The sequence below is a fragment of the Falco naumanni genome, chromosome 8 (genome assembly GCF_017639655.2).
Source record: "Falco naumanni isolate bFalNau1 chromosome 8, bFalNau1.pat, whole genome shotgun sequence".
Taxonomy (NCBI): domain Eukaryota; kingdom Metazoa; phylum Chordata; class Aves; order Falconiformes; family Falconidae; genus Falco; species Falco naumanni.
Window position 1 is genome coordinate 28,804,345 of NC_054061.1, and position 24,983 is coordinate 28,829,327.

General features: G+C 42.2%; 1 protein-coding gene across 1 annotated transcript in view; it reads right to left on the bottom strand.

Annotated features, from left to right (window-relative positions):
* The window catches only part of THSD7B (thrombospondin type 1 domain containing 7B), a 269,552-nt gene that overhangs the window by 19,094 nt on the left and 225,475 nt on the right, over positions 1 to 24,983 (bottom strand). Inside the window, exons 16-20 of the mRNA XM_040604804.1 lie at positions 16,328 to 16,461; positions 15,444 to 15,597; positions 4,828 to 4,969; positions 3,289 to 3,404; positions 2,653 to 2,770 (exon numbers count right to left, since the gene is read on the bottom strand). Coding sequence (XP_040460738.1) covers positions 2,653 to 2,770; positions 3,289 to 3,404; positions 4,828 to 4,969; positions 15,444 to 15,597; positions 16,328 to 16,461 — 664 coding nt within the window. The remainder of the gene's footprint in view (positions 1 to 2,652; positions 2,771 to 3,288; positions 3,405 to 4,827; positions 4,970 to 15,443; positions 15,598 to 16,327; positions 16,462 to 24,983) is intronic.

Genomic DNA, 24,983 nt, shown 5'->3' on the forward strand with positions numbered 1-24,983 from the left:
AGCTGTCAGTGCCACATATACAGCAGTGCCGCTTCATGTTTAAATGCATTGTTCCATAAAATAAAAGCTGAGCAAGAGAAAGGTACCATCCATTAAAATATATCACAGCAAACCACTATTGGAAGAGTTGGACAGAATAAAAATGTTAGCAACAATGCTCAAGTTAAGAAACACATGAAAACATAAATCTGGCAATACTAAAATTTGATCGGAATGATATTTAAATAATGTTTGGAATCATTTATGGTACTTCAGCAGGCCCTTCTCACACTCTCCTAGAAAAGTCAGAAAAGTAGAATATTATTGTGAGGGGAGCCAGTAACGGCGCGTACAACTGGTCTGCTGTGAATTATTTCTGAGAACTGTGCATTTAAGGCCCACGTTTTAGCTTTATCAAACAGTGCACGATTACTTATTTGGCAAAGGGAAGCTGAATCAGTGTTTACTACAGCCAATTCCCACAACTCGTTTATTGTCATCCTTTGGTTTTCCCTCTCTAATTGGACACTTCATCCTAGTCTCACAAACGCCTCTGAGAAACTCATGATGATTTCAAAGGTACTGCAGCCTATGAACCTTCAGGTAGGAAACCCTCACTCGATTAATCTGTGAAGTACCACCTGTAGATGAGTACATAATTAACGTCTTCTCTGTTAATACCATCATCAAGTAGTATTTATAATCAACTGGCACTGGGTGAAGATCCTGAAATGATGGTATTTCTGTTGTTGGAACCACACAAAGGCCACAGCCACAGGACAGGTGCCAAGGTCCCTCCATCACAGACGTTTGATATCAGAGTAGCTCCACACTTGACGGCTTCTGCAGCAAAACTCAGATCAGGACTGGTGCTGCAGTAAAATAAACCACGCACTTGGAATAACCTGGATGCAAAGCACTTCTGTTTCATTGATGTTCATGCTTTGGGATGAGATTCAGAAGAGTCTTGGGTTCCTGCAAAACTATTCAAACGATAGAGAAGGGCTGAGCAAAACTTGGCTTCTTGATGATATAATTGTTAAGTCAGATTTCCCAGCTGTTTAGCTGCTGTAGGTTCACAAAACGGTATCTCCAACTTTTAAATTGTACACGACAACAGCCTGAACAGTATGAGCCAGCTCTCCAGCCAGCAGTATATCACAGTTATGGTCTCTAAGGACCAGAAGATGACCCATAGACTGAGCTGAGCTTCAGCTGGACCGTGTGGTTCAAGCAGCCTTAATGAGGTTTGGCACCTACAGCCAGGACACTCACGGGAAGGTCTGCTTCAGCAGTGCACGGATGTTTCCAGTTTTCCTCTGCAGAAGCCCAGCTTCGATTTAGGGCACTGAAGTAACTGTTCGCTCCTTACATGCACTGGCAACCATCAGCTCTTCAACCAGTCTTTAGGATTTGCACAAGCATATCAGGATCAGGGGCAGAATACAAGGCATACCTTGATCCAGCACAACCCTTCGCAAACTAAGCAATGTAAGAGCTCAGGGTGGAAAAACCTTCAGGCATTATCTAAGGTGAGCTGCATCTTTAGCATGCTAAAAGGCATAAAGAAGTTACCACCTGTTTTTGCACCATAACTCTGTTTATTTTAGTAAGTAATTGAACTCCCCCCCAAATAATATAAGTCTATTCAGCAACATGAGCATTAATGCTTCAAATTGGGTTTTGAAGAGAAAATAAAATTTGGAATTAATAGTATTCCTAGTGTGTTGTTAAAACACTGGCCATGAATTATTCATTTCTGTTAAGAAAGCACTACTTTACAAAAGGGCTAAAAGCTCGGCAAAGAAAGAACACCACTAATCCAAATATTAAGCTTTTTCTGTAACATTCTTTGATCTCTAAAATCCATCTGAAGAAATCACTTTATGGAAGTTAAGAGCTTTTTTCTTTTTGACCTTAAGTGAATTTGATTCAAATATACATTATGGCTCTTGAATCTTAAAGACCATTAGCTGTACATCTAATGCACGTCAGAAGCCTGGGAAGCTTATTTTGAATACAACCTTCAACACATTTCCTCATGTCAATACTCAAAGGGGGTTTTAATCATATAAAGTTAAAAAAAGGTCCTAATCCTTTCACTTTCTGCATGCTGGTGAGCACTACTGGCTATGGAAAAACTTGCTGGAGTTACTGGAGTGATACGTTCAGAGACCTACCAATACAAGATGGAGACAGGCACTTACTAAACAACGAAAAATAGTTTAGTGGTTTTTCTTCAACAGGATGTAATTATGTTACTAAAAGTAACTTCAGCAGAAGATTTGTATTTATGTACCTGTTTCTTAAGAATCCCGTAGCTCTCCCCCGCTCTTTGCTAGCTCTATGTACTCCCCCTGTCCCAGGGGTTAATGTTTCCTATGACTCAATTCTGAGAGTTTGAATTAATAAAATGATCCCTCAGGCATCTGTCTACTTGTTTCCTAAGTTGCATTTTCACTTCAGAATACTTTGAAAATAGCCTGCTTTGTTCAAAAAACCTCAGGACCTTGAGGGCATCCCAAATCACATCTGAAGGGTTCGGTGAGGCTGGGGAAGGTCCCCGTGTGCCGCACCCCTGCTCGAGGGTTCTGTGAGCCTGCCGGGGGCTGGGGGTCCTGCCTGTGCCACCTTGCTGAGGGGTGGGGGGGAAGGAGGCAAGGGGGGACTCACCACCAGCGCCGCACGTGTGGGAGCACTGCGACCAGGCTGACCACGCTGAGAGCTGGCAGTCCACCGCACACCCCACCACGCACCGGCTGCTCATCTGCACGGGCTTCTCCAGGTGCAGCTGTGAGATGACAAGGAAACGGAGGTGTCAGTCTCCCCAGGCCCCCGGCCACCTCCTGCCAAGCCAGGCAAACGATAAGTGGCAGCGGCTGCGGTGTGACACCGGCATCACTGCTCACGGGGAGTTCTGCCAAGGGTGCAATTGGTGAAAGCGGTTTCAGTGTTGAAGCATTTCACGTCAAGTCCCTCAGCGTTTGGGTCTTGCTCTGAAAGGACAATCCCAGTCTTCTAGCAGGGCAATCTCCCTGGGCACCAGCTTTGTTGGAGCCACCGGGATGGTGCGGGGCTGGCAGCTGTGCTCCACACATTTGAGTCGAGGAGAGACACCACCCACTAACCCCCCCGGGGATGCTTCATTCCCCAAAGCACTCAACTGCTGCACTCCCAGTGCCAAACACAACTTCTCCCCTATTTATGGACCATGTCCTGCTGTAGACCAGAAGGCACCAGCTTTCTGGAAACAAAACAAAGCACTCCGGGTGTTCCCCTGCCCCATGCACGCGCGTGTACCGTTCTCACCCTCCGGCAGAGCTGCATGCTGACGGTGGCCCCGTCGCTGCGCTGGCAGCTCAGGAGGCGGCGACGCTCCCCGTGCCCGCAGGTGGCATTGGCACCCAGCTGGCACCCGCTCCAGCCTGCGGACACAAAGCAAAAGATGCTGTGCTGCAGGTCAGCACCGTCATTCGGTTTTCACAGCTTTTTACTCAACATGCAGGCTACCTTCGCCTAAGGCAGAGCTGCCCCGTGTCAGGGCATCCCACACACAAGAACACATACAAAATAAAGTTCTTAAACCTCAGTGAGCCTCTCAGAGGAGGAAGCACTCACTCTGCTCTCAGATATCCCCTCAACGCAACTGGTACATCAGAGTGCACAGAAAACTGTTAGACGCTGATAAAGTGTATCAGTTCAACCCAGTCGGCACAGTTACAAGACTGTATTGTCTGAAGTAAAATTTCACTTTGATAAAGTCGCTGGGGAAGTTTCTGAAGCGTAACTCTGGTTTCACCTATTCCTTGTCTCAAGGCAAAGCTTTCCATTATTTAAAACTAAGCCCTTATACTCATGAAATAAAAACAGTGCTTCTAGTAGAAGAAAATTCATATTACTTGTCTGAAATTATGATGGCCAGAATACAACTAAACTGAAATAAGCCTTAAAACACCATTTAAAATAAACAAAAAGCATAACACAACTACAATTTCCATATACCACCAACAAATAGGAAGCATACAAGAGGAAAACCTATTAACTTTGTGTCTTCCACCTCTGATAAACATCAACATGTAAATGTTCTGTATTTCTGAAATGTGATGATAAAAAAGGCATCATCTCGCCGCCTGTGTGTTTCTACGGCTTTTATTTCAAACAGGCTGAGTTTATATTCAGATATTTTATCCTGCTGTGTTCTCCCTTTCCACCAGCCCCCAAACTCCTCTTAGATCTCTCTCAGTTTTTCTCGTTTATGTGAGCTGGTCAAAACGAAAGGAATTTTCCCTCCCCCCCCCCCCCCCCCCCCCCCCCCCTTTTTTTTTGTTAGTTTGTTTGCAGCAGACCTAATTGCTTCTAAGGTCCTAAATAATGCATTTTGCTCTGAATATCCTACACCCACCCACACAACCCATATTGCTTCAAACCCAACTCTTCTTCATATTATTTGCTTCACCAGAATCATGCGGATGACATTCTTTTAACTGGAATTTTGTAATTAATTCTGTTGATAACCCACCAAAAGGAAGAGATCCCACTTAACCTGTTTTGTTTCCAGTGTACCTGCAATGACAACTTAAATACAAAAATTGTGCATTTGTCCACTAACCTGTAAAAACTCAAGAATGTAATTAACTCTTGAAATCAGTGATGACTACATGTAACATCTTTTAATGTCAAGGCTTTAACCATCACCGCAAGCAAACTTAACTAAAAATATAACTGCAGAAAGCCTTTAAGGAGCTGAATCTTTTATACACAGATACTTGGAAAAGCAGAACATCAATTTAATGTGTATTGTAATTGCTGTCGCTTGATTCTAAGAGTATACTGGAAAGTTATACTTACCTGTGAGATTGTACTGATAGTGGAAGCAATTTTGGTTAAGAATACATGGCTTCACTTGTGAATCTTCAGGGCAGGGCTTTGCATTGACAGAAGACCTTAGCACTTGTCGAGTTCGGGTTTGCATAACATTCGGATCACACACCTGTATAGAAGAGTGATGGACAGTACAAGAGACGCTTGTAAATCATACAGATACCAACCGCCTGTGGCTGTTACATGCACATCCATGGCCATAACAAGACACTATATAATCACACTGCCATTCTAAAGATACTTAAAAGCATGTGAAAGAAATACGGTTCAAAGGTAAGGATCAATGTTACTAAAAGTCATCTTTTGTCCACCCTGATTTGGCTATTTTAGGCACTCCTATACTATTTATTTCTGGTTTGTTTTTTTTTTTTAAGGATCCTCGGGGACAACAGCACAAAGACAGTGCCATTTTGCCATGTTCTACTTTCCACCTCTTTCCAAGCCTTCTAGTAAAATGCCATAATACTGAATAACAGGACAGGTTTTCTGGCACAATTAATGGTTTTTTTTTAAGCAATAACTGATGTTCCAGCAAAGCTTTCAGTTTTAGGAGGGACATTTGTAATTGCTTATCAGTTTATGAAGCTGACAACAAGACAGGATGACTTTTCAAAGAATGTGATACAAATACTGATGTCCGAGTGGCCATAAACCAGGATTTGCTTGTTTACATTTGGATGTAAATATGAACCAACTGAGGCAGTTTTTCATTTGTGTTTGTATATCACAGGCAAAAAAATTGTTTTCAGCAGCCCCCCATCCTCGCTCTCTTAGCATTGTGGCATGGGGCTGTTTTGTTTTCCATTTTGCTGCAGACTTAGTGACCAAATGCTTTCAGCCTTCCAAGAGACATCCCCTTTGTGCAGAGGAAAGCATCTGCTCATCCCCACAAATCCCCCCCAGCTGCCCCCTGCTCACCCCTCCTCTGCAGCGCAAGAGAGCTCTTCTCTTTGGCTGTCACACAGAGGTGTCACCCGGCTCTGCCTACACATTTCTTAAGTTTTTCCCTTGGTTTATTTAACTCGAGGCTATAGCATAAGCACTACCTGGGCCATGGGGAATGTGGTGCCACTGCCCCAACCCCAGCTGTTGCGCTTTTTTCTCATGCCAAGGAGAATTTTTCCTGTTTCAGGAGGAAGGAGTTCCAGCACCAAAGATTAAACGTCTGTGACACCAGGCAAGGCTAAGGTGAAGAGCACTAAGGATTGCTGCTTTGATTTGTTAAATGAAATCACAAAGTGTCAATAAGCTTATCCCGAAGCCAGGGTGATTTCTGTACCTGCAAGGCTGGAACAGAAAAGCAGCCCCAAGGGCAGGGGCTCTGACCCACCGAAACTCCGCAGAGCTTTCCCATAATCTGGCACAGTGGGAATGGCTGCATGGAAGTGGTCACAGCAAACCTAATGGAAAAAAATCCCTACTAAAGGTATTCACAGCCATTTCCCAAACAAGATGACCTATTTAACTCCTAACAGTCCCTCATTAGGACTAAAGATTGCTCAGGAACAGCAAAGAAAACAAAAAAACCCAATGCATGCACGAATACATTTTCATAAAAGCTTGGGAATTTAAACCATGATTTTTCTACAGAGTACTTTAATTACAAAAAATAACTAACAGTTTAAAACCACAGGCTTATTATCATGCAACAAACTGCCTGCACAGGTGAAAGTATGGATAATTCCTGTATTGTGAATATTAAAGAGAAACGTAATGGCATTGCAGCACAAACCCAGATCTCAGACTTCTGTAAACTGGATTAGTTGCACAGACAATGGCATAACTAAACAGAATACATATCAGGACAAACAGGAAAAAAACTCTGGTCTAGTCTTAAAATACATAGCCAGGGCCTATTTTCCCTTCAATTACACTATGTGAAAGAAATTCTATTATGTCCCTATTACTGACACACACCTTGTCAAATAATTTAAAATGGTAATCTTATTCGAATATCCATAGTCATCTAAAATACCCAATTGCTCTTAATTATCTGAAAATTAAACCTATGTTAACTGTTTACCAACAGTTTGCTGGCTTTTCCACAACTAATCTGATTGCTCAACCTCACAACTAACACTAATAACTTAAATAATTTGCCAATAAAACAAAACAAACAAAATAAAAAAAATCAAATAAGGTATCTCAGTAGCTACTCCTAATTAATGTTTCTCTGCATTATGTTACCAAAGGCAGAAAAAAAAAAAACAGTGAATGCTGAGACAGAAGTTAAGTCTGTGCCATCTCGGAAATATCTACTTTTGCTCCCTTCAAAATAAGAACCTGCTGACAGAAAATATGCATCATTTTCAGGTAAGTAAATTCTTTTAATAAAAGTCTTCCCCCCCTGCCCCAGCCTAGCCTGCATCCCATTGTGCTCAAGCAGAGGGCACTGATGCAGCTCAGTGCTGCACACACTGTCGTACAGCCCCCCAGATTCCCGAGCTAGCAGGACCATTTTCCTTCTCAGATGTCCTCCCAGTGGGTAGCAGACCAGTCCAACAGGTCAAAATCTGGTGTCTGCCAGGATCCAAATAAACAACTGGTTTACTGCGGCTCCGAGACCAGCGTTCTCACAGCGCTGATGAGCCACGTTGTTCACAAGTCAGAGTCAATGCGATAAGCTCCCCACTTTCACCAGTTTTGAATAATAAAGAACCTCTGTAGGAAAAGTGTTCATTTAATCAAGCTGAGTACATGGGAAACATGCAAAAATTCAAAGTCGGCAAACTGTAACTAATATCCTGTAATATTATTTGTCGAATTTCTCTTTACGTCAGTTGAGAAGTCAATTTAGTTTTATAATTGATTTTCTGGCCTTACTCTTTCAAGTTAACTATGTAAAAAATTGAGCCAAATATGTATGGAACTGAATAAGCAGCAGGAGGGAATGACTTGCAAAGAAAAAGATGAAAGCTGGGAATTTCAAAGGAGCAAAAGGGAGCTGAGCATCCAGCTACCCTGGAATCTCAGTGGGCTCGGGTCCACAACTCCCACAGGACCCCTGCAAAATCCCAGGCTTGAAAAATTAAATATTTACAATGTGGCAAAGGCTGAGGAATGGCTTGGCAGACTCAAAGTCATTTAGGGGATGGGAACGGTCACAGTTACAGAGGAGGGATTGTTCCCAATGGCAACATGCTAAGGTTATTAACAAGCAATAATGAAGAGACGTGTGTAAGCTGCATAGCAGGAGGAAGATACTATGTCACCATTGTCACTACTGCCATCGCTGCTAATGACATCTATCTAGTCCTGAATTTGGATCTTAAAAAATACCGAGAGAAAAACCAATCACCACCAACGGCAAATTATATTTTTAGGAGGTAGACCGGAAACAGCAGTTATTAATATTATAGATAAGGCAGCAAAACCAAGATATATTACTTGATTAATTAAAGTAAAAAATATCACATTATTAATTAAGATTTGGGCAAGATTATGGAACGGGTTGATTCCAAATATTCTCACAAATTAAGAAAATGATGAAAACAACGTGACTGTTCAAATACTTTTCCACACGAACTAGTGAAGGCACATTGATCAAGACTGGATCTGCTCTATCCAACTAGGCATCCAAGTGCCTTACCACAAGCATACACGAATCTAGAATTTTGGGAGTTTTAAATAAGTAAAACTCTCTGTGATTCAGCAATCCTTTGAGGATTATTTTCATTTACAGCTTCCCCCTTCCAATGAGTAGATGCTATACTTCCAAAGACATTGTTTTACTTCCTACCGTTCTATTAACAACTACTAATTTCACTGACCATAGATTGAGCTTTTTTAAAAGATATTTTTACATTAAGACAGCCGTTACCTCCTGTGAAGTTGTCACAATGGGCTTGTGCCCAACATTTCTTCTACAGTGGAAGCACAAGGAAGGAGGAAAAGGGGCACCCAACAACACTGTTAACAGAAAGGCAGGTGCAACAGGAGCATTCTGTAGTGGGAGTTTAACTTCTGACTTGTATTTCTGAGATCATCTCTTTATAGTCACGCTGCTTATTTTTATGCCTGTGGTTACAAATCTTGTAACTAGCTTCCATTGTTGGAGTATCTGGTACATTACAATGGGGCAGAATTGAGCGTAACAGCAAATCTTAGGCTGAAATCGAAAGCCAAGGTGATAGACTTAGATTGCAATGATTTATTAAGATATATTTAGGCAGTGTCAAAGCCAGGGCATGGCTGAACTGAGCACAATGCAGAACCCCATGCAGGTGCTGAAGCTCTCCACATGCACAGAGCTTGCTGATCCATGCTGGGGTCCACATCGAGCAACTCTTGCACAGACCTCATGTAGAAGAAAGAAAAAAAGAAGGTGGGGTGAAATTCAGCTTCTTGCTTGAGTCTTGGCTCCAGGGACATCTCCAGCAAACTGCAGTAAGAGCAACTGTGGAGACTCAGCACCTTCCCCTGTTCCTTCCAGGAAAGTGAGGCTCTGCTCTGCCAGAGGGCTGGTGCTACCAGGATGGACAAGTAATTCATGCTGAAGCCTGGGGACCATCAGAGTTTAGTGCCCACTTTGCAAGTGGAAAACCTTTTTTTCAAATTCTGCCTCTATTCTGGACAACTGAAACCCACTTCCAACACCATCCAGACTAGAAACAGATTAAAGATTTATGGATCAAAGAAGGACAATGAGTATGGGTCCCAGTTGGCCATAAATATAAGAGAGGAAACAAGTCCTTATGAAATGGAGGTAGCTGTGATGATGGAGGTAGAACGCCAGAGGCCTGGAGAACTCGATGTATCTTCAAGGTTAGGTGCCAACTCAGTTTGTCCATTAAGTTTTACAGAGTATGTTGTTTCTTGGATTTAAGCCAGATTCCTACTTGATGACTGTGAGCAATGGGGTGTGTAATTCACGCATGTGCTTCCTTTGGAATCACCAATAGGAATGGAATTAATTTCTGGACAGAAGTAATAGCGGGGACCTAGCTCAGGTTGCACATCAATAGCTTACAGCAGTAGGAGGTCATACACAGACACAGTAAGTTTCTTTATGTGTATAACTATACCGCCTCAGTCTACTGTATTAAATCTCATCCATTATCCTCTTCTATGAAGTGTGAAAAAGTGGAGCTAAAGCCAGGGATCTATAGGCCAGATTATATAAACCACTTCAGAAACACAATATTTTAAAGCAAGAGAGGTACATAAAATGTTACGGTAGACATGAATCAGAGTTTTTCCCAAAGGACCATTTAGAAATTATAAAAGCCATCATCTTGATTCTATGGAGGAATTCTTGGCACTGGTAACTACTACATTTTATAATAATTCTTTTAGCCAATCACATCTTCCCACCATGACCACTTGTCATTATTTTAAGCTAACATAAAAAGCGAGGGACACAAACATACACAAAGGATGTACCCAGCCTTTCCTCCAGACAATAACCAAACAGACAAAGCACAGAAATTTTGTTCTGGAAGAGAAGGATATCAAATAAAATAAAACTGCGAGGTTATGTATGCTAAGGTCCAGAGTAAGAGCTGTTAACATATCACATGTTAATATACACTATTAGACATTCTTTGGGACGGATTTCAAAAGCTGTCCACTGATCTAAGCTTTCGTATGTGTTATAATTGTACAGCACAAAGGCTGTAACACATTAGAGAGCCCTTTAAGTTGTTTTATTTATCAAACAGCTTGTATCATGCACACTGGTCTATAAATAGCTGACCACATTATATTTAACTGGCTATTCATACGGAAACATACAGCCACAAACTAAGGCAAATGCATTGGTAGCAACAGGATTTGACTATTTTTAAGAATGCAATGAACCATTATATTGTTCATGCCAATGTGGATGTTTTGTAACAATTTAACAAGCCATTTACAATAACATGAGCAGTCTTTTAAAATGAAAATGCATCTGCATAGATTTTCTTTTTGAGATGTGCCTAGGTTCTGAAACCTTATCTGCCTCCATATAGAACCATTACTTTTTAAAAAAATCATTATGAATGAAGATGAATAAAAATAGAATTAATCTAAAAATGCAGCAGTTACCAACTTTTTGATAAAGCTATTAAAAACCAATATCAAATCATAGCTATGCATAAGGAGCTGTGCATGTTCTTCCAGAAAGCCTTAGATCAGCACGATTATTATGCTTGACCTACAGAAATTATCTCTTGGGCTAGAAATACAACTCTGTTCTTCAATCCAGCCTCCATACTGCAGGTCCTCTGGCAAACCTACTTATAAAGGTGCTAGTCATGATGAAGACTTTGGTAACACACGGAGGCTCAGAGTCTACAGGACTCCACAGTTTCTCTTCCAGCTGGCATTTCCAAACTCTAATGACTCCCACTTGCATCTGCCATGAAAGTCAATTCAAAACCTGAGAGCTGGCTGTAGTGCCCGGTGCCACTTTTAATACGATTGGTTATTGCAATCCCCCGGCATTCAAGAGAATAATAACTCAATTGTCACAAGTCCTGAGCATTGTACATCGCTATTGATCCATGAGGAAAATGCTCACTGAAACAGAGACAGCTGTTCTCACTCACTAGACATGTAACCTCCTATAATTAACTAATTTTGAACCTCTTGGAATTAGTTGCTAGAAATGCCAACAACTGAGGCAAACAAGGAGGCCACTCGGATCGGCTACGGGTGCTGTGACAGCTATCCACACGACACAGAGAGCTAACAAAATAAATTTGAGGTAATTACTTCAGGGACTTGTAGCACAACTCGCATATTAACTCTTTTTAAGAATGCTTTGATGAATTCAATTGCAGTCAATTAATTACATTTCCAAGTCAGATGAATACATAGTTGAGACACTGCAGGACGTACATGTTAGTCGATCACTGAATATGTAACAGAGATGACAGGATTTTGGTTTCCAGATTGTTTAGCTGGGTCTTTGAGCAATCAAGTGATGATGTCTGACTGAACACACTATTGTAGCTGAAATGAATGTGAAATCTCTGAAGCAAAATGCAAGTCAGTCTAATTTGCATTTGATTTTTTTTCCCCTAGCTTTTTCTAACAAGCTTCAAACTGTTATTTTGAATGGCTTTAAAGCCTTGATATTTAAGTTACATGGATGTTACTTAGCGATAAAGAACAAAACTTTATGAGCCAAAACTCAGTCCTCAATCTGAGGGAAAACCATTCCGATTTTACTTCTCACGATAGAGAATGTGAGAATAATAGGGAAGCTTGAAATCAGTAATTCTGAGATCTTTGAATCCAGTAAAGAGACAAAATGTCCAAAGTAACCTTGAGGTATTACATTTCAGACACCTGCACTTCTGGGTCATAGCTGTGCCATTAGAGGAAATCCTAAAATTTAGCTATGTGTAGCAGTGTTAAATAGCACTATAATCACGATGCAAAAAAATGCAGTTCAGTTGGAAAATATACGTAAAAGCATCGTGGGAGAGTCTGAAATTAGAAAAGTCCACCTTAGAAACACAAATATTTAAAAGGGAAATGCAGCTAAAAAAGGTAGAACAAGTACAACATTTTAGTAGAAAGAAATATCGAAGAAAATATTTCCTATTGACAAAGCAGTCACCACCTTTATGACTCATTGATTTCAACATGATTCAGGATCATTTACCATCCTGAAAGTGGAAAATTCACATGGGAAGAGTATTGCTACAAGATAAAACCGAGTAATACCCTAGAAAGTATCTGGAGTACAATGACATATTGACAAAAGGTACACTGGATAATCTAAAAGGCCTTTTTATATGCAGCTGATAAGAGTTAGTTACTCTGATAGCAGGATGAATTTATTATCAACACTATAAAATATGAGCTGAACACCAAAGCGACTGGAAAAGAATTCTCACCTGACCAAAACCTTAGGTAAATATCCCAAATCAAAGAGCTACTGCGGCAAAGATGAAACTGAAATTGTGATTGTTCATTTCTTACAAACTAGAATTTGTCAAGTTTCATAAATCCTCCTTATCTCCAGCAAGCCAAACATGACCAGAGATACAGGAAGATTTCCTGGAATGATCTTTGGCAGCTGCCTCACAAGAGTGCTACAACTAAGAGTGCCAACTATTTTGATATGAAATGTAAATATACTTGAAAAAGAGCAGCCAGAATGTATGGTTTTGCTTTTTCATTGCAATATGATGTGATCCTTCAAATTTTTCGGATTACAATGGGAAAGAGAAAGGAGCCATACTTAAAAAAAACAGTTTTCAGTGAATATTCAGAAAGCATTTCATACATTCTTGGAAGACAGGCACTTACTTCCAGTTTGGCATGAATCAGAAACCACACATGAGCATACCAACTATTGAGCAAAATTCCCTCAAATACAATTAAACAGACAGCCCTAATGAGCAAGAGGTTCTACACACGCAAACTTACTGATGTGGGATGTGATTTTTCTGGGGCTCCATGGGAAAACATTTGACAGAAGGCTGGGGGCACAACAGGTCTGACCGCAAGATTTAACGTGAGATTTGGCTCTAGATGCAGACTCCTATATTTGGGTGTTTGTATATAGGGTCTCCACGCAAGGTCCAGACCCAAGCTCTCACCTGCAGCCAGTGGAGCTGTTCAACTGACCACACATAGCTCTTCCCTTACAGATAGAACAGGATCCTCCGTAGGCTCCGTTGCCTTTGTAACAACACTGACCATGTCCACCAGCTCGTGGCCGTTCTCAGTGACCCCCTTGCCTAGTGGTAACTCAGGAGACGGAGGGCCGCATTACTTACCCTGCTGCTGGCAACGCCTCACTCCTGGCCACCACGTTTCCCCCAGTCCCTGCCCCATCACACCAGTACCCCCACGTGCTGCAGATACACCCCTGGCATGGCACAGTCATTCTGCACTCACAGCAAGCCCAGCACTGGCCTCGAAGACGTTAAGCATGTGCAGCCTGGGAGGAAGTGTGCTGTGTGGTGGGTCCCCTTCTGAAACCAAACACAAATAGCCAGAGCAGCTATAAAAGGGAGACAGGGCTGCTGTAAACTCGTCAAAGGGAAGGTTTTATCCATCCATAAAACTTGAGGCTGTTTATTGCCCCATATCTGGACAGAACTATTTAAACACATGCTCCATCAGCACACAGTCATCTCAGTTTCGCAACAAAGCATTGCAGAACAGCTTGTGAAAACATATTGTTCAGTTAATTGCATTGGCATACATACGCCCTCACATTTATAAATTAACATCTACCATGGCACAAGGATGTACAAGGAGACACAGGGTCTGTGGCACTCGGCCCTGCGACTGCCAAGAGCTGCGTTGCCTGAATGAGTGTAGCCCACGGGCTCGGGCATCCCTTTCCTGCTTCTGTGGGCTACAGCAGCTTCACAGTTGCCAAAAAGGAGCCTTCACGCAAAAACTCAGGGTATCTTAAGAATACCAGGGTGCTCAAAGCTTCACACAGTCCTTTGTAACCAAGTGACTGCCACCTGAAAAATACCCAATGGCCTTGACAATCTCTGCATTAGTTTACGGCACGCTAAAATGAAGAAAATCTGTCTCTGGGAAAAAAAAAAAAAAAGTCAATGGCAAAGAAACAGCCTAACCACAGTGGGACTTTGAAAGGTATCTAAGCATCTGTATCAGTTGCAAGAGTGTTATACTTCATCAAAGCTATGCTGCTCAGGAGGCGGTGAATGCAGGAAATGAAACACAAGATTTTATTTGACATGTTCTTACCGAGTATATTGATACGCTACACAAAATATTATGGAAGGAAATTACCTGTGTCAGCAGTAGTATAAATACCTGTCCAATAACCACTCAGACTTTTGATAATGGTCCTGTTAACACAGTGGCAATGAATATATGTTTGTCACTTAAATACATCAAGCAAGTCTATTAAAAAAACTCCTGAGATTAAACCTGGCACCTATTTCAACACCGATCAGAAAGAAACAATAAGTTTGAAATTCTGTGCTTTGAGGTCAGAGAGTTTTCACAAGACAGCATTTGCAGCTTCTTTCCACCTTGCATGCTTAGGAAAACACAGCACTTGGCAGTGGCTTGAATCCCTGCATAATTCACAAAGTTTCGAGTATTTTGTGACATGACAAATTGTTCAGGCATCTTACTGCCATGCCCTTCTGTTGCTGTTGCCTCAAATCTTCCCTCAAGGTTTTGAGGAGGAGGGATGCCAGACAGAAAGAGCGTCTGTTGGGAAGGGAGAGCTGTCATTCCCTCAGGCCTAAGACCTGTTCAGAGGAGTGTGACCACCATGGTTTACCAACAGGTTGTTACGGCAGTTGTGCATCGCTCACAGAGCTCTGCACTGCAAGTGCTTCGTAACACAGACAGCTCTTACTGCAGCTGGAACGCTCGTCCCTTCACCTGCTCTGCCTGGGGGGCCCCTCTCCCATAGACCAAGCAGAAGGATGTGTTGAATCAACTGTCACAGCAATAACTGTGTTTTACTAACTATAGCTGAGTCTCCGCAGAAATATAAGTATCTCCAGATTCAACCAAGCTGGCAGGATCCATCCCTCAGAAAATAATGAGCTTTCTTAGAAAATCGCTGTCATGAAACAGCTGAAGGACAGAGAAGACTGATGTGTGAGGAACACTGCCACAGAGACAGAAGCAGGAGAGCCTACCTGCGGGCACTCGCTCCACTGTCCCCAGTCAGACACTGCACACTCACTGGGACAGTACAGGCTACACTTCTGCATTACATCTGGGATTTCAGCCTGGTTACACAGTGCATTGGGCACTGTCTCCCCTCTGTGGTCCTCAGCAGTACTCACACACCTACACAGAAAACAGACATTTTCATTAGAGGATCATCAGCATACTACCAAAGTGCTGGATAACAACATGCTTGACTCCATGTAGTACCCCATACGTAAACCAATATAGCTATATGCAGCACGACTGGTCAAAAAGTATAATTAATCATATTAATGCCAATCAAAACCAGCTACACACACAACATGCTTTTGTTAGTCACAGATTTCAATAACCACTTTAAATAAACATTTCAAACTTCATACAGAGGGATTTTAACTTTGATCGGCTGACAGATGAACGAACAGAAAATGACAACCAGCAAGAACAAACCTTTGTGCTCCTGCTAGTAACATCCGAACATTTGGAAATAACTCAGCATTTTCCCCATGCCTGGGGACAAGTATTCCCTAATAACGAATGCCACTCCAGTGCCTGCAGTTCCATTACTTGGGGAAAATGTTAGCAAATCAAAATATGGAGGCTTTGCACCTCAGGGGGCTTTATGTATATATGCCATTTAGGTTGAAGAATTCTAATTTAAACATCATGCCTTCCTGAAAGATGTCTTGATGGTAACACAAGGCTGCATCTCTGAGATGCTTTTCCTGTAAACCATTGCACATAAACACGTTTCTTTTCACTTGAAAGACACTGGACTCAGCAATGTACTCGCTGTCAGATACTGCAGCTTTATGCAAGTATGTATCAGCTCTTTTTAATCTGGAGTACCTGTGCTTTTGTCTTCACGCACCTGACTTTCCTTGTTTGTATTCCTTCTCCACAGTGGAGGGAGTTTTGTTCACTGTTGATTTTGCACGGAGACCACGGTTCTACTACCCAAGCATACTGATTGCACTCGCTGTAGCATGGGACTGCGTCGTACACCTGCCAGGACAAAGAATCAAAACTGTTCATTTGAACTATCCAGGTTAGCATTCCTGCAGAAACGCCTCAGCCAAACCCAGGAAGGAGCACGCTGAAAAATATCCTGCCTTACGGTCCTTATGCTGAGGGTGTTGTAACAGCTTTAAGTTCATTTATTCATTGTTGACTTGCCACGGGATTTTTAAGTATATAATAAACAGTAGTATGCATGCAGCATCTTAGGAAACAGGATAAATAACAGCTATTTCCTGCAGCCAGAAGAGGAACTCCATTACAATTTCATTTGCTCTGACTGCTCTCGCTATAATCTATCACACGTCATTCACCAGGACCGTATACACCGAAACCTTTTGTATTTCAGGAGGTACAAAAAAAATCAGCACTCATTTACCTTTGCTTCCAACATATTCTTGTAAGTCATTTAACCACAAAAGAATGAAATTCCATGCATCCTACAAATTTCATTTTTATACACAAAAAACGTAAACCCTTTTTTTCCCTGCAAGTGACTTATCACTAACACATCTCCTAATCAAACACGACCGTGTATTCACCTGAACTATGGTATCTATGTAGAGAGAAAAATACAGCCAAAAGCTTGATAAACATTTTTAAAAGGTGCCGGATATTCAGGTTGTTAGAAGCAGCATACAGATACAGTACTTCAGCAGATTTTTAGGTTTAAACAAATGAATGCCTCAAGAGTTCTATTACAGTAATGAATAAAAGCTAATTATTTTGAATCCAGTTTGTCTGCAGAAGCTGATTTGAAGATACAGTGTTCTCTGTCGCTTGGTATGAAGCACAATGCACTGCCCTAGAAAAATATGGTGCACCGAAAATTTCTTCTTCCACACACCATAATCTCCTTGGCTTTGCTGCTGGGGAACCATTCAGTTCTCACCACTAAAATAACTGTAAATTAATATCCTTCCTCCCAACTATCCCCCCCCCAAATATTCAGCCACAGGTTTAATAATTTACAGTTGCATTTTAAAATAGCAGATTATGACTATGCATGTTGTGGCCACAGCAATAAAGAAAACTTATTTGCAACATTTTGCAGGTGGGAGGATGAGATCAAGATACCAATCGAAACACAAAACTGGGGTCCCATCAGAAAATTACCTTCCTATCATATGAAAGGAAGATAACTTGCTGAAGAAAACCCCTCAGAAACAGAAAACGTCAGAAACTAATTTTAGCTGTGGGTTCGCCTGTAGTTTAGCAGGGAAGAAAGAGTAAGAGAAGCTGAAAAGTGCAAAATATGTGAAGGAGAAAGGAGAGGGAAGAGGGAAATGGCAGTTGGGACTGGTGGGGGCAAGGACAGTATGAACTAGTAAGAGCATCACTTGCATGCAGAGGGAGGGGAAGGCGAGGGGAACGAAGGGGGCAAAGGCACTAGTATGATTAGTACCAATTTTCCTACATATTATTAAGCACAAATCCTTTTTCACAGTTTGTGCACAAGTAACGTGAGAACATGTGAAATGTGTTAGGATTGCTATGTCAGGGGTGAAATCCGCAGAGGACATTTGGCACAACAGCCTTCTTGCACAAGCGAGCAGGGTCAGCCCGCAGCCTTTCGGGGGAGCGCGGGAGGTCTGTGACGTCTCCAGCTTCCCCTGGGCCTTCACAAAGGTCTCTGAAAGGTGACAATGCACCTCAAAAAAAAAAAAAAGAAAACAACCCCAAAAAAACCAATACGGGCTGACGATTTCTGTACGCCGAGGTGGCAGTATTTGGCCTGACCATATGATATATAGGTATCTATGTATCGTACAAAGTGCGCAGAGAGGGTAAGTTTCCCAGACTGAGGAAGCGGCACCACAAGTGCCACTAATGACCTGTGCAGCCCAGGCTCTTTAACGTAACTGGTGTGCGCAGGGGCACAGAAAGTACCCGCCGAGCAGGGCCCGTGCTCAGCACCAGCGCGCGGGGAGCCCACAGGCACGGGGGCAGCGGCAGCACACCGAGCCCCGCGCAAAGCCACCGTCCTGCCCAGCCAGCCTGTCACCTCGGGAGAGTTACAGACTCCTGCAGCCATTTCCCTGCACACACTGGGGAGAATAACAATCCCTCTTTAGGCACTGCAAAGCCTTCACGTTCCCCAAAGACAGCCAGGAGATGGATGCTGAGACAAGGAGTATTTATTAGCTTCCCTACTCCATGGGGGGCCGGGAGGGAAGGAAAAACTACACTCTGCCTATGTTGTCTGACCAAATGTACTGCTGTCTGCAGGAGACGATTAAGAGGGAAATGTGTGCTTCAGGCGTGACCAGAGTTTCCCTCGTCGCAGAGGGGAGGCAAATCCAAGAGAGCAAAGCATCAGACTTTGCAAGAACCAGCTGCCGACAGGCTGGGAACCTGCAACCCAGGAGGAGAGGTCTCACTGGGCAATGTTAAGGGAGGTAAAACTTACTTATTAATAAGTTTATTAACAGTTGGGTGGTGCCTGTTCTTGCTCTTTAGGCTTTTGGATAGATGAGGCTGGGAGAGGCCAGGAGGTGACGGTGCTGCCCGTGCCCCTCCACAAGCACAGCGGGGCAGCTGGGGCAGGCACAGCAGGCAGCAGCTTTAGGGATTTAAGATTCTCTTCCTTGCTCTAATTAACAACACTTCCTCAGGGTTACAGGATAACCCTGCAAATCCCACAGGTCACGACATGAGCAGTGCCAGCCTTTCAGCACTGCAGCCTCTGCTCCTCACTTGGACGGGACCAAGAACTTGGCAATCTCAGCTTGTTGTCTCAGTGACCTCTCATCACTCTGCACCAAAACCTGCTAAACCTCAGGCCTCTCCAAACCAGCAAAGCCCACCTGTGGACAGCAGTGGAGATCTAACACCAGGAATTTTGCATTACGGTGACCAACCGCATTTTGGTGGTCAAAACTCCCTGCAGCATTTAGCTGGCGTGATTTCTGTGTAAGAAAACCAGCAGGGCTGGGGCAGGGATGGGATGCCACGTGAACTAAAAATCTACCTGAGGAATCATGCGAGGACCAAACAGAGATCCCATACACAGCGACACAAATACATGAAATGTGAAGTGATACTTCAAATGCGCTGTTTCAAGAGCAGGCAGGATCGCCATAATAATAAAGCCATTAATAGAGCACTTGTATTCTGCTAAACACATCAAGCCTGTACAATTACACGTGAAGCCCCATCAGCTCTCCTCCTCTGACAGACATCCCACCCTGTGCCAGAGGAGGGAGGGCACACAGCAACAGCTGTGTGGTCCCTGCGGTACATCAGCACCCCAGCAGCGTGTTGGTGACCCACTCAGTACTTCCAATTCAGTCAGGATTGCCAGGTTACACTTGCCACCAAAAATCTGAAATACAATTGTTACAAATAACCTGTTCTCCTAAGTTATTGTGCTGACACCACTGCATATCCCGGCTGTGAACAATCTCTCTGCCCTGTGCCGGCACTGAGCAATGCCATCTCCACTAGTACCCTGAGACACTGGGAAGGTGTAAATAACTACCACGCATCACTGGGAGGGATAGATTTCTTCCAAGCAAGTTACAACATGCATCAGTAGAGTCTGTTACACTTTTAAATGGGAGTCTCAGAGATGCACGATTTCCATGGGTGAAACTCTGTGGGTATGCTTTCAGAAGCTGTGAATATCATTTGTGGCTCTTATCTTTGCATTTAAAAACCATGGTGATGTGGCATGTGGTCGTTTCCTCCACAGGACAACATTTTCCTCCTGTTTCTCTTTCCTGGCTTGCCATCATTTGTTTTCAATCATTCCCAATTCCTCCTTTTTTTTTTTTTTTTTTGTATTTGAAAAAAATCAATCCCACAACACAACAAACCTTAAAGCCTTTCATTCCTATCTTTTTCTAACTGCTGTGGTACTTAAGGAGGTCAAACAGGTGATGTTCTTGATCTTGGTTTTTCAAAGGATTTTGGCTAAGCCTTGCTGTTCTTTGGGTCCCACCAACCAGGGGAACCTGGGATCACTTCTCACCTCCTGAGTCCATGGGAGCACCCTGTCCCAACCCTAAATGGAGCTGGGATGGGATGTGGTGCCCTTACTCCTCACCCAGCCCGGGGACCCAAAATGCCTAAGCCTGGAGGGGTTAGGGATATGCTCCCATAGATCCATGGCTGCAACACAGACTGCAGCCAAGCTTCAAATTAGACACAGCCCCAGCATTCTGGCTCACGTGACATTTGCCATCTGCTACCTCTGCTGCAGATACAGAATTCTCTTGTCCAGGTACGCCACTTCTCTTCCCAGCACAAAGACAACAGTTCCTTTGAAAATGATCTGCTTAATGCTCACCCTTGCCCAAACTTACCCAAACCTACTAAGACAATGCATTCACAGAAGCCTTCAGACTGAGTCACCCAACACACCTATTGTACCTACCACAATCCATCTCCAGAAGGACAGAAACTACATGAAGGCCATGCGGTGGGCACAGGGGCCCATTTCTCTGCACTTCTCAGGGTGGGAGACAGATGCAGGCACCTGACCTGTGTGGAGCTGCAGAGCTCAGCACCCAGGGGACCAACACCTGGCTCCATCCCTTAGCGCCTCGCCTCTAAACCTTTCAAGAAACAAACACAATCAAAACACTTCTAGCATTTTTGGAAATTAAATGTTTTCCTCGATTTTTATTGACAGTCATATGCTGGGGTTTGGGCTCAACGAACCAAGAGGTGAAATGATGCCTGACCGAAGTCAATGGGAGTTTTTCTGCTGACTTTCATAGGACACCTGTATCACTCTTTGTAGCCACAACTAACCTAGAATACATTAACATCTGAATCCTAAAATCAAGTTGATGGGCACAATTTTAAATAAATTAAAGAGAAGAAAGACAAAAGCTACTTTTTAAGAGACAATCTGCTCTAGGCTTGCCTAATAAAAGAAGCCAGCTCCCATTCACTCCAATGCAAACCCTGGGTCCTTGCTAAAGTATCTTGATATCAACAGTTACTTCAACAAGACATACAAACATTAATCTACTTTAATAGATGATACTTGCATTTTAATGAAAAGTCCAAATATCTAACCACCAGAGAACTCTAGTGTGACTTATAATGTTCTGCAACTTATGTAAATGTAGGTCAGGAATAATACTGACCTTGCAAAGGACGTATAGAAACGAAGGCACGTGCTCAACTGATGTGATTCATTAAGAGAAATTCATACCTGCTTCAGGTGGCTTTTCTGATGAGCACCTACAAAGTAAACTAGAACAAGGTTCAATGCTTCTGAAAATCATAGTGACTCCATATTTCAGTGAACATCAAGATTTATTGTCCCTCAGGGTAAATATTGACTCCGGTTTTCCCTCAGTCGATATTTTAGCTTTCAAGACAGTAAATCTTGGTGTTCACCTCAACTAAAGTCAATATCTGCTTATTATATTAGAACAACCAAACTGATCACTGTAGCAGTTGCCTGAGACCCTGAGGACAACCTCTGTGCTATTCATTTCTAATAAAAATGGACTAAATTCATTGCTAACATAAGTTCATTTCACATCGCTGCCCTTATACCAAGGTTACATTAGACCTAATACACTGAAACAGCCAGAACTGAAGAAATAAAAACCTATTTTTAAACTATGGAGACCACCATGAATAACACTAAAGCTAGAAAAGATCTCATATAGGAAAGAGAGTTGATTTTCTCTGGTTTGCTGAGACTGGCCAGCGATCTCCTCACTTTTAACACTTTCTGCATACCCACTCCGATGTTCCCTGTATATCCAGGCTGCAAGAACAGGCAGTAGTGGGATGTCACCCTGCAGAAGTGGCCCTCTCCTCCTCCGACGGCTTATGGCCACCACTTGCAACCAGCATGATGCAAATGGATCTGGAGCACGACAGGAAATACAGCTCCAAAAACGTCCATCCATTGCAATCACCTGCAAATCTGACTTCTATGTTGACTCCATCCAGTTTATCCAAATCTCTTTTTCAGTTGAATGGTGCCCATACATTAACCGAGTAATTTCTATAATGCTCTAATACTGCCCTTGCATCCCATTTAATCCAAAACAGATAATTCCTAATAATGAGTTGCTTTCATTTAATTCTTTAAAACTGAATTCAAAATGGAGTGCTTACTTTGTTAATTACTTAAGTGCATGTTTGATTTGGTAGATCTAAGCGTGCATTTAAAAGCTTTACCAAATTAACTGTATATTCGAAGGAAAAGTACTTGCACATTAACAAACACTACATCACAGAAAAGACCTCATTAAATTTTCAACATTAAATAGTTCTCTTTAAAATAAAATTGATTTTATTTCATGCTAGTTTATGTATTGATCACAACTGTCAGAAATACGCTAACCGCTCACCAGTATTAAAACTGGTTGAGCAATTAATTTTCAAGCAATTTGGATTTTGCAAAGTGGCTGTTTCACTGATGAAAACTTGTCTTTAGGTATTTGGATGCTGCAAATAGCCACCAAAATTAAAAAAACATCGCTCAAGAATGACTTATCGCACAAAAGTTTTAATAGAAGTCTTCTGAAATTATTGGAATTCCTTGATTTCTTGTGCCTCTAGCAGATACCAGCACAAATATTCGTGAAGCAAATCCAGCACTTTTACTTTTCATTTACACCCAAATCAAGGGAGTTAGTGTTTTTTACCTCCTTTTGTGGTACAGAGAAAAGAAAATCAATTAGAGCTCCGCTAAGGTTATGAAAAGCCTTCACTGGCATTGAACCAAGTTTATAGAAAACTTAGACCTGCCTAAAACTTTATAGCTGGCAAAAGGATGGGATCAATTTTATTCCAAGTACAAAATATGAATTAAGAGTCAGGGCAATAATTACTATGGCATAGACAGAAAGACGTACCAATTCCCAGTCTCTGCCCTGCAGGCAGGATGGAAGCCCCTACAGAAACAGACCTTTCACCATTATACTCTGAGGGACTAGCCATGGTGACAGCCCTCAAAGATATTGCCGAAAAATGATTCTCACTGAGTAGGAAGGGTAAAAACATTTAATCGGTCCTCTGAAGTTCCCCAGCTCTTGATTATCTATTTATAGCCTGACCCTCAAAACTGTTCAACTTTAATCCTAATTTACACATGAGAAAACGGAGGATGAAGAATTGACTGATTTATTAGAGGGCTGGTGAGGAAGCCCCCAGGGACTGGGGGACTGAGTCTGGAAATGCCCTATTTCTTGCACTAACTGGATGACATCTCAGCTTAAAATCAGATACTGGAAAGTTCAGATAAAGACATTTCAGGATGAAGCCATCAGAAAAAGCAGCACTGTAAAATTCTGGCTGTAAAATCAGGAAAAGAGGGGAAATTGGGAAAGCAGCAGAATATCCTTGCTATAAAGACATCCGGATGCTCTACTTTCCCACACCACAGCCTTCAGATGCTTTTACTGTACCCAGTCTTTTGCTCGACTTTACAAAATGCTCCTAGTAAATCCCTTCTTTTCTTCTAATGGATGATTAAATATGCAAAGACAGACATCACGGTATTTCAAATTCTAAAGTGCAATAAGTGGAAAATGCCTTGTTTAAAAAGTTAATTGAAGTGAGCTCTGTAGACCCCCAGTCATTACAGCTCACACTGACAGAACTAATGTGTTGCTCAGCAAGGTTTATTAATTTATATTTAGTAGTGGTAAGTGGTGCAGGCATTACAAACACCAAGCCGTAATGTGGTAAAGCACGAGCACTCCTTCCTGGAGATTCAAATAAGAAGTTGGCATCATTCAACGTGAGAAAACGAGGGAGAACGTGCAGCTCCTGGCCCCAAACCTGCCTCCCTGGTTTTACTCAAGGTTTTACTGTCACTACAGCCTTTGAGGAGCAGGACACAGCACAGAGTATAACCTTGCAGATACAACACACATACTGGGAATTTATTTCTACCTGAAACACTCAGGCAAGACAATTTAGTCTCAGAGTCACACAAAATGTGGAGATGTTAAAGAGTGAACGGGGGACATGCAAATACAATCACAAATGGCCAGTTCCTGTGGCTCTGCTGTTTTATTTTTCACTTATGTTTCTTCACTATCAAGAAAATATCGAATCTAGATGAGATATTAACAAATGCCATTTTAGTATGTTGTCAAATATGGGGATCTAAAACAAGGCAGAAACTTGTTAGTGAGAGTTTTGGTGCATTTTTGCTAATTCCAGAAGCTGTAGGTGCTGCCTCCCTGCCACAAAGCCAGGCAAGCATAGCAAATTTAAGGAGATATAAATAAATCAATGTCCCTTCTTTTTGAAAGAGCACTCTGCTGCAGCTGAAGGATAGTTTCAGGGGTAACAAACAAATGTGGCACCTCTCTGGATGAATCTGTTACACAACAATAATGTTGGATCCAGTTTTAAAGAGAGGAAGGGAAAAAAAGTTCATTGATGAAGAACAACATTGAAGCCCCTTTTTACTAAATGAGAACAATAAGGTAAGATGAAGACACATTGCAACACCAACCTGAGCCTTTGTAGATGTCCGTGTTAGCAGGGCATGACAAGCAGAAAGGAAAGAAAATTATATA